We start from the raw sequence: 11,385 nt of genomic DNA, 5'->3' as shown, positions 1-11,385 counted from the left end.
AAGATGAAGGGATGAGAACAAGATGGATCAGAGAGGGTGAGAGAGAAAGCTCAGTTCATAGAGAAAGAGAAAGAGTTTAAGAGGTGGAGACTGTCAGGACAGAGGCCAAACTGTCAAGGCTGGAGTCACATCTTTCCTGTTCACATCTGATCACCCCTCCCTCCGTCCTGCACTCTGTCCCTGTGATGATGACGCTGTGTGTGAAATACTAATTAATCTGCCTATTCAGATTCTCTCCTACAAATTAGCACACAGCAAATGAACCCAACACAAACAATCAGTAAGAAAACGTTACTTTGAATTCCCCCAGAATCTTGAATTAAGACAGCTATTAATTACTCGGCTACACACATTTAATTTGTATAAAAGTTTTGAATATGCAAGTTAAATACGGTGGGGAGTGTAGTTTTATGTCTCTTTCAAAAGGGTGAAAAACTCAATTTAAATTTTAAATTAACAGAAAGGTTGATAGCAGATGAAAGCAATAATCAATTTTCAACAAGAGCCTTATAAAAGGTAAGTCACCTGATGCCTGCCTTGTACTGTGTAATTTGTAAGAAAAATCTGAAATTAATGACAGGAAAAGACATTATACAAGATTCAATATGCCTTCCTACCTACAGTTTACACACAATGTCTAGATTTAATTAAAACTCAGAGTATCACCATCACTGCCTTGCTTCAGAGTATTCCAGCAGTGTTGGTCTGCATCCTAAATGCTGAAGCAATCATTAATCACTTTCCTCGTAGCAACAAAGTGAGCAGATGTTAGCCAGCCACTCCATGTTAAGGTCAATCTGATATTTTATTGTTACATAACATTTGGGTTTCAAAGTTTCAAAGTTTTAAAAGCAGCCTTGGGTCTTAAGTCACAGTGCAGCTGTAATCCAGTGAGCAAAGTTTAATATCACTACAAATGACATTTTTAGGAATTTTCACAAACAAAATGTTTTGATGTGAAGACCAAACTTGGTTACAGCTATGAAACAGCATATTCCTTTGTATGAAATATGGATGTGGGAATTCTAAACAGCAAGAAATGTTGAATTTCTGTGAAAAAGAGGTCTTCGACCGATTAAACCATCACGTAAATGAAGCGGTCACTACCCGATGTGAATCGAGTGCAGATGTATGTTGGGCATGCGTCACTTTGCGACAATGACCAGATTTCACGCAGATCGGTTTTGCTGTTAGCCACAGAATAATGAGATAGGTACATTACATAGCAGTAATTTATTATTTAGCGTAAGGCATCACATTTTCACGGCATGATCCCTGATGTCAGTTCTAGATTAGAGGCTGAAGTAGCCTACAAGAACCTCTAACGAGAGACTTCTGTAATGTCAATACAATAAAAATGGACCTATAACGAAGTTTGTGCACTGCTGGCTACAAGTTAGCAATCAAACACAACAAAGGCTGTCACTTGAATGGCGTTTTGAGCTAACATTAGCAATAAAACAATCATATATAGCTAACACGTTTGCCGGATCTGGATCCCTTGGCGTTATACTGTAAACTGTTTAAATCTGAGCATGCGCAACTCACATCTGCACTCGACTCACATTGGGTAGTGACAGAAGCTAGAGACAGGTGTTTCTCTCAGGGCATCATCATGTAGTTGCAGATTGGCTCTTGTGTGACTCCTGCAACAGATACATCTCATCTTGGCTGCGGTCCACACAACTAGCGACACATGGAGAAATGTTATTGAATGTGCATTTTCAGTCAGGTGTGATGAGTGTGTGTGTGCGCGTGCGTGCGTGCGTGCGTGCGTGTTCTGCTGAATTTTGCTGGTAAATGACTGAAAATAACTGCATACATACCACACGCTCATACACACACTACATCCTCATCTACCTTGCCACCGTTCCTTCCAGTTAAACAGTGAAACACAATTTAGCATCCTGCTCTGTTTGCTCTCTGTCTTCCTCCTCTCCCCTGCCAGCATCATGTCCGCCCTGGGCGCAGCATGTGGCAGGCAGCTGGCATTATGCTGACCTTTTCTGCACCACGCAGCTCAGCCAGTTTGAGTCAGACCTCTCAGTCTACAGTGAACCACCTGGGGTAGCAGCGCTCAGAGCCGGCCTGAGAGCCAGACATTACACCCTGAAAAACAAAAGGTTCTCTATGGCACCAAAACGCTTCTTTATATGTAATCTACCACTGACACCAGAGGCATACCTTTTGGTTCAACTCCACAAATATATTTGCTCAACTTAGTCATTTTTATATTGAAAGGTTCTTGGTGACCTGCGGCAGACAGATTATCAGCATCAACTCATCAACACATCAACTTTAAGTGCTGGGTAAAGCAATGCAACTGAATATATAAATAAAATCACACAAAAATGAAAAGAAAAATGTTGGGTTGCTGTTGCTGTCAATTATGAAGCAGTGTAATTATCAATATTAATTTATCTGTGCTGACCCAGCAGTTAAAAAATATTAAAATGACATATACTCCTTTAATGAATGTAAAAACAGCTTTCTAGTTTAAAACTCGAATGCACATACAGTACATCGTTTTGCACAGCAAAAGATCAAACATAAATAAGCAAAACACATATTTTAGTTGAGGGGGACTTCCCATCAGGTCAGAAAAAAAACAGAAATTTACCACCAAGCTATTCAGTGATATTTAATGTTAAGCATGACAAATGATGCATATGTGGTAATTGAGATTAGCCGGAGAGGAACTTCATCAGGCTTGGCCAAGTTGAAATCCTTGCCTCCAAATGAGGCAGTAAATAAGAGAAAGTTTAGTCAGCAGAAGTATAACTTGGAGTGACTTGGAAATGTGTAGCAGTTATGGGGAGATACACAGGTGTTAACTGAAAAGACCAGGAGGCAGCTTAAAGTTAGGAGTGCTGTACACTGTACGAAACATCCTGTTGAAGGCTGTCCTCTCTAAGCTGGCTAAAGCTTGTGTCCTGTGATGTTTTGATCCGACAGGACGGGGGCTGAGCAAGGAGAATGGTGAAAATGGTGTTTTACCTAATCCAGGGGATTCTGCAGGTCTGGTACTGAAGAACTACTAGCATTACCTCTTCACATGTCAGACCTTAGGTTGGGATTTAAGTCAATCTTATTTTATCAAAGGGTAAATAATTCTGTAGAAATGTGTGAAAAGTGTATTATTGGCAAATTAACTACTCAGTTTTGTTGGTCAAAACAATTTAAGTGACCATGTTGGGGCCAAACTCCAATTTCTCTTTCTAAAAACTAAATAAGATTTCAAGGATGTAGACTCTCAAGAGGATATTCATACAACTTATTTATGAATGCTAATGTGATATATAATATTTAAAGTGGCTATATGTAACTTTCAGTTTGTGTTGATTTCAGCTGCCCCTGTGGACAGCGATAAATGTTTTGCTCAGACAGATGTCTGTAACAGATGCATCGTTGCATTTCAAGTGTTGCATACGGTAACTTAGCCTACTTTGCATGTACCGTAAGCTAAACCGGTTATCCCTGTCACTGTGTCACGAGCCAAAGTAATAAGAGATTGTTGTAGCAACCAACGTAATAACTTAGATTTATTAGATTGCGTAATGAAATAGACATATTACATACCTGAGGGCCAATTTGGGGATGTTTTGAATCATTTACAATCCCGTTATTGTCTATTGTGTTAAAAGCCCGACCGAGTGTGACTCGGATTTCACCCGTCGTCTTTCACTTTCCCCTTTTAGCTTTTAGTTGTTCTTCGTTTAATTTCCTTCTTTTTTCCTGTGATGGTGCTGCCCCAGTATCAGCCATAACTACAACAGATAACTTCTAAGATAAAATTTAAATACAATTAGGCCTATATAAAGACCTCTCCAGCTATCTTTTACCTGAATACTCACTAACAGAGGCTTTTTTCGGTGATACACCGAAATCTGTTTCTTCTGCTTTTAACACTATTAAACCCAGTATTTTAGCAAATATCTTAACAGAAGAATTTTTACTTGACGATGATGTGGTCTTATGGATTGTTGACTTTCTTAGCTGTAGAGTACAACGAGTCAGAGTTGGAACGTCACTCTCCGACGATGTGACCACCTGTACAGGATCTCCACAGGGATGTGTTTTATCTTCTCTGCTGTTCATCCTGTACACAAACTCCTGTACCAGCACTTTTACTAACAGGTACTTTATTAAGTATGCGGATGATACAGCCTTGGTTAGTCTCCTATATGACCAGGAAGAGGCGCGGGCCCCAGTTCTTGACTTTTTATTGACTGGTGTAAGAAGTCAAATCTGATCTTAAACACTTCTAAAACAAAGGAGATGTCAATCGATTTTAGAAGAGCACAGTCCCCTAAAACCACTCTTATACACGGGGGATCCTTTAGATAATGTCACAGAGTACAAGTACCTCGGCATGGTGCTCGACCACAAACTTAAATGGGACATATGGACTGATAGATTAAATACTAAGTCCCAACAAAGAATGTTCTTTTTAAGAAAACTGTTGTCCTTTAATGTCAGCAGCAGCGTTCTTCAAACGTTCTACTATGCCTTTGTTGAAAGTGTTCTTTCCTTTGGCATTATTTGTTGGTTTGGCAATGCCACTGAAGTACAGAAAAAGTATATCAGGAAAATAATAACAACATCAAGTAAACTATCAGGTATTCCATTACCAAGTATGGAAAGTGTATATAAAAACAGAATACTGAGGAAGGCAAATAGCATTGTGGGTAATCAGAGGCACCCTCTTGCCCCCTCATTTGAATTGCTGCCTTCAGGACGACGATACTGTGCTCCTCTGTTTACAAAAAACAGATCCAAGTTCTCCTTTGTTCCACAGGCTATCAAACTGCTTAATATATCTAATAGTTAACAAAGGTCCGTACGGTAATAAGGTCTTCATTTATTTATGTATCGTTATCCAGCTGGTCTGGAACCATACTTAATCCATACAATCTCTCCCCCCCCCTTCCATACAAGTGCCTTGGTTTATGAGTAATAATATCTACATGTTATAGTCTTCTTTTTGTCTTTCTCCTTGTTATTTGTTGGATGGTGTTTAAATGCCTTATGATGTGATTTCTGCTGCAACCTAATTTCCCCACGGGGACAATAAATTATTTCAAACATCTGCGACCCGTCCGAATGTGTTACTGTAGCGCCGTCTACCTGCTGTAAATCATTTTGTGACTTTGCGGGAAAAATCAAACCCAGGCAGAGGCATTAATTAAAAATATATAAAAATATTTAAATTTCTGAGAAACCGAGTTAGTGATTTATAATTTTCTCTCAAACTTCAAAAACGGGACTCTGATGTATAAATTAATCACATATCTGTTTTGTTATTCTGGGCCCTATTTTAACAAGCAATTAGCTTTGTGGGTGGATCTCGGGCGCTGTTGCTATTATACCAGCGGGATAAATGACTCTTGCGCCCGACGCAAATCTAAAATGGGTTGGTCTTAAGTAGTTAGGTGTGGTTTGGGCGTAACGTGCAATAAACCAATCAGAAGAGAACCAATCATATGCTGTTTCATCAAAAGTCCGCTGTGCGTCGCGTGCAAAATAGGAATGATACATGCGTCGGTGTACAAAGGCAATTGCGCTGAGTGCAAGATAGGGCCCTTTGTGTTAAATCATTCTGGTTGATAGTCAAGCCGGGAACCTAAAGTCCTGGTGCGCCGATACAACTCAAAGTAAAAAGCCTGCATAATTAAATCTTTGAAGATATTTAGCAAATCAGACTTTACCTTAACCTTATAACAAAATGAATTCATACATCATTAAAATACTAAATGATTTCAGTTAAGTTCCATCGGTCAGTGTTCCTCATCAGATTTATTTCATTTTATTTCTATGATTTCACCAGAATTAGTCTTCTTTTCCTGTGATCAAGATGATTCTTAGGAGTTGATCAGCCAATCAAAAGCCTGGTATGGTCTGACTGTCATGAATGAACACATCAGAAACAATCCAAAACACAAACAAACACTTTCTGAACTGTTAAATTCCAAACCCTGTATCCTGTAATTGTTCTACTTTGAAAGTATGTAGAGACCGTAAAGTGACTTAATAGTGAAGCTTCTGTTTTAATCATAATAATAGTTTTCCTATACAGTACTGAATTTGCAGAAATATTATTACCTTTGTAATCTTGCAGGCCGAGAGAGTGAATCTATACTGGTATATTAGCGTTTACCCTCCTGGCTTCTATTGCCATTTCATTTTCAAACTTTGTCTGAGGGAGAAGGAACAAGTAAAAACCCACCCCACACACACACACACACACACACACACACACACACACACACACACACACACACACACACACACACACACTCTCTCTCTCTTCTGTTGTTGTTTGAGAGCTCTTTATGATGACAGATATATGTGTGTGTTAAGTCTCCTACCCACTCATTATGCTATATATTGAAGCTGAAATGGGGGTGGGTTTGACTCTCTTGAGAAGTAAAGAATTTTTACCAGCAACCCACACTGATATGGCAACACATACACACATACAGGTCTATACTACAAACGCCTCCTCTGGAAAAATACAACTTGATTAGATAACAGCCATTTTATCAGAAAGTAAGACGATATGTGTGTGTGTGCAAAATTCTTTGCCTCGAAGCTTCGTTAAATCAATGTAAGGTTGTACGGCTCACTGTGTTTCCGCACGGAGGATTATTACTAGCGCTCAACAAGTTGACGCTTCTGTGGACACAAGACTGACGGCCCAGACGAAAATAGCGAGGGTTTAAGAGAAAAGACAGGCGAGAAAAACGACAGAAAGTTTGGGATCATTTTAAGCTGCAAACATGCTGCTACATCATCTCAGTAGAAAACATCCAGTCTACTCATCCATTCAGCGAACCCGACACAAGGTAATAAACTGCTGCTCTCGTCCACCGCGCTGTTTTACACAACTAGCTAGCCTACAGCATGCTACTCTGCTAATAGCGATGTTTTACCAACAAGCTAAAACGAAAGCTGTCGGTTTGTAGTCTGTTTATTAGTTTGCTACTAATCTTTGGAAATTTAGCTGCTGCCGGAGACAAACCGGCTCCTCCCCCCAGCATGGCCACTTAATATGCACGTGAATGACATTGAATCTGCATTCTTTATTCTTTCTCCTCACTGTGTACACTGACATATATATTAATGGACCAATAGACCCCGTTGCTCTGGACGGAGACCAGTGAAGGCTATTAGAAGCACTTTTCCGGTGATGGCCAGCTTTGCTGCGCAGCCTCCAACTGACAGAGACAGCGTAAATGTGACGTGAGCAACGTGTCTGAAAGTTGTAAGTGTTCTGGTAGCTGTGCCAAGAGAAATCTCAGTCATTCCCAATCTTACAGAGACGGAAGTGTAGGTGTATGTAAGGAGATAACATAAGCACAGGCTAATTATTGCTAACTAACATGCTAGTTAACATTAGTAATTAAACCTAAACAGCTAACGTAAGTCGAAACTGCCTGCGAGCTTCTCCTGTACTATATGGTAATTCCTCTACTGTGCGACAGTAAGTCACTTGGTTATGACACAATCGTTAGCCTATTTTTACAAAAACGTCTGCTACGGAGCCATAACGTGAGATACAAGGTAATGGAGCCTTTTATACGTTGTTGTGTTTCTTTAGAACTAAACAATGGACAAATCGAGTCTTTAAACGCTTCGGATGTAAAGTTATTCTCAGTCAAGTGACGTAAAAAAAAAATGGCGGTAAGCGGAATGCTAACAGGAGGTGATGGCCAGTTAGCAACAAAATGGCGCCATGATGGCTCGAGTTCTGAAGCGAAGGTTACCCCCTTGACTGTGTATTAGGCTTCTGAAAATGTGTCCCCCAGAACAGTGTAGTTGAATAGCCCTGCTGTAAGCTTTGTACCGTCACATTTACCCTCTGGTCAGTGAACAGCTCTTTTGCATATCCAGTGCAAAGAGCCAGAGGCAAGGGTCTTGGAATTTGGCAATAAAAAATGTTCCTTTTTTTTTTTGTAAATAGCAATAATAAATATTTACTATTGCTGTTTACTAAGTATTTCTTACTAAGTAATTCTTATCCGATTACTGCAGCCCTAATGTAGGGGAATTATACCACCACACTAGATTTGTTGGTTAATAAGAGAAAACAGACTGACCACTTATTAGTTCAATTACCAGCCCAATTCAGAATTTTATTTTTGCCAATTGACTTAATTAAAGGGGTAATAGAATGATTATATAGGGTATTTTACACTGTTCCTTAAGGTCTCCTAATGGGGTATGTAACATTGGTTGGGCTGAAAATTGCCCGAATGGTATTTTATTAGGCCCTTAACTACCCTGTGAATATGGCTCTATTTGGAACAAGAGCTTTTCTTCCAAATATGGTATGCTAATGAATATTCAGAATGAGCTACACGCTGATTGGTTTGAGCAAACTACATAGAAACACATGGGAGACTCGACAGTAGGTCTCATATTTCAGACACTGCAAAGTTATACATTGTTTGTCGGGCTATTTCGTTATTAAATTCACTTCTGAGACTTTTTTAAGCGAGAAATCAACTATATAAAGCTCAAATATGGGCCGTTTTACGAAAATTGATGGCTAATTGCAAATTTGGTAAGACTGTGTGTCGGAGTTCAGCTGGTGCTGCCTCGCCGCCCGCCGGTGCTGCCTCGCCGCCCGGCCTGCCTTCCTTCACAGACCCCGGCCTGCTATGAGCTCCGTCACAGCTGGCAGCCCACAGCAGGGACTACCAACACCGCTGCCCTGACAGAGCTCCAGGGCCTTCAACTCCCCTCTTCCTGCTAGCTAAATGGCCCGTTGTGTGAGAGTGAGAGCGCGGTCAGCGAGCTCGTTACACCAGCAATCTCTTACCACATGTTACACACATGTCACGCCACTTATACAAAATCTAATGTCTTATAAACCTAACAACGGTGTCCGATTTCAAGTTAATATTTGTGAAGACTAGCTAGGTGTTTCGTTAGCTGCGACTGTCCCTTCAATCCTAGCTACAAATCACGGATAGTTAGCTTCCTTTTCGCCTTAATTCGAGTATATTTACAGTTTGAATTTCGTCACGCCACTTACACAACATCTAACTATATGTCTTATAAACCTAACAACGGTGTCCGATTTCAAGTTAATATTTGTGAAGAATAGCTAGGTGTCGTCGTTAGCTGCGACTGTCCCTTCAATCCTAGCTACAAATCACGGAGAGTTAGCTTCCTTTTCGCCTTAATTCGAGTATATTTACAGTTTGAATTTCGTCACGCCACTTACACAACATCTAACTATATGTCTTATAAACCTAACAACGGTGTCCGATTTCAAGTTAATATTTGTGAAGAATAGCTAGGTGTTTCGTTAGCTGCGACTGTCCCTTCAATCCTAGCTACAAATCACAGAGAGTTAGCTTCCTTTTCGCCTTAATTCCAGTATATTTACAGTTTGAATTTCGTCACGCCACTTATACAACATCTAACTATATGTTTTATAAAGCTAACAACTGTGTCAGATTTCAAGTTAATGAATTTTTGTGAATTCCAGAGGAATTCTAAGATAAAGCTAGCTAGCTAGCTCTCATTGATAGAGCTCCATCCAGCCGCAGGCTCTATCAATGAGACTCACGGACAAGCGGCGTTTATTTCCCCAATCGTTTGTTTAAATAATTCAACACATTATAATTACACACATTAAAAGAGTAACTGGAACCTGTGGTAAGAGAATGCTGGCGTAACAAGCTCACTGACCGCGCTTTCACTCACATACACCGGGCATTTAGCTAGCAGGAAGAGGGGAGTTGCAGGCCCTGGAGCTCTGTCAGAGCAGCGGCGTTTCGTAGTCCATTAGCCCAAAACGGGTACATGCTTGCTTTATGGAGTGCCGTGGGGCTGCCAGCCGTGACGGAGCTCAATCTACCTCACAGCAGGCCGGGGTCTGTGAAGGAAGGGCAGCGGCCGCGGGCGGGCAGCTACACCGGCAGCACTAGCCTCTGAATTCCGACACACAGTCGGACAAAATTTGCAATTAGACATCAATTTTCGTAAAACGGCCCATATTTGACCTCTACATAGTTGATTTCTCGCATAAAAAAGTCTCAGAAGTGAATTTAATGGTAAAATAGCATATGAACAATGTATACAATTTCTGAGATCTGCACGACCTAGATTCAGAAGACTAACTGATCTCAGGTCAGTTGTTTAGCCTATGCAAATGTTGGGGCGTGACAAAGAGAAAGACTAGAGCCAAATGAGGAGGAGCCGCAATAGTTGACGTCAACTATGGGGCTCGTTGAGATTCGCCCGTTTTCAGAGGCATTTTCAAATAGTGAGATTTGCAGAGAAAAGAGGTGTCAATGGGATTTAGAGGTTCTATGTATGTCCTAGTTACCCACTAAACTGTCATTATTCAACTATGACAAAGTAAAATCAGTTTTGCATTCTATCACCCCTTTAAGTGTATAAATGACTTTATGCAAAACTCATCTACGTATTACTACACATATTCTACAGAATAGAAAGAGATTTATTTCTCTGTTTTGTTGTTATATTATTTGTTTAGTCTGTGTAATTGGTGCTGTTGTTTTCTAAGTAAGGCCTAAGGGAGAAATGCATTACGGGTAGTGAATCCTAGAGTGTACTCACCCAGTCCTAAGCAAGATACTCTGAGTCCTGACTTTCCAAGGTTCCTGCAAAAACAGAACAAAAGAGAATCACATCTCTTGTACATGCAAAATCAAACACAAATATTTAACCAAATAAGTTAAAGGATCTTACATTATAATCCAAACAGAAGATCAGTAATGATGGTTTTGGATCATGTTTGGTGACATGTGGACGATATTAAAAGAAAAAGAATCAGCTATTTATCTAACCCATTACAATTTCTACCTTAGTCATATTAGACGTTTTATTTTGTTAGACATTTCAAACTGTGATAGATAAAAAAAAAAAAAAAAAAGTTTGTTACATGACATGTAGACTGATGTCAAGTGAATAACAAGCAGGCCTTTCATTTTTACAAGAGGCTGGATGTGGCTTTGCTTCAGATAATCACGACAGTTTGACAGTTCTTCTGATTTCTCCACGACAGGAAATTGAAATTCACTTTCAACGTGAATGTATGCAAGAGAAAGCCTTGAGTGGAGTTAAGTGTTTATCAGCACTTAAATGTTACTTTCCAGGTGTAAATAATGGAGTGAGAAACAGGACGAGAGGAAAAGACTAATATAAAAACATCAACACTGAACGGACAAGATGGAAAACACTAATCGAAACAGTGCATGTAGTAATGAAAAATAATGAAAAGAAAGTTAAAAACTTGTATACTCCAGGATGGAGATTGTGTGTCTGTGTGTGTGTGTGTGTGTGTTTGTGTGTACTACAGATATTAAATGCATCTTATTAGCTTGCTAATAGCCTCATTAGCTGTGT

General features: G+C 39.9%; 1 protein-coding gene across 3 annotated transcripts in view; it reads right to left on the bottom strand.

The window, feature by feature from the left end:
* The window catches only part of kcnab1a (potassium voltage-gated channel, shaker-related subfamily, beta member 1 a), a 116,169-nt gene that overhangs the window by 27,154 nt on the left and 77,630 nt on the right, over positions 1–11,385 (bottom strand). For all 3 annotated transcript variants that reach the window (XM_039777747.1, XM_039777756.1, XM_039777763.1), the window contains exon 2: positions 10,597–10,640. In XM_039777747.1, the coding sequence (XP_039633681.1) occupies positions 10,597–10,640 (44 nt within the window). The remainder of the gene's footprint in view (positions 1–10,596; positions 10,641–11,385) is intronic.

This window comes from Perca fluviatilis, chromosome 2 (assembly GCF_010015445.1).
Source record: "Perca fluviatilis chromosome 2, GENO_Pfluv_1.0, whole genome shotgun sequence".
NCBI lineage: Eukaryota > Metazoa > Chordata > Actinopteri > Perciformes > Percidae > Perca > Perca fluviatilis.
This window is presented reverse-complemented; position numbering and strand designations above follow the sequence as displayed.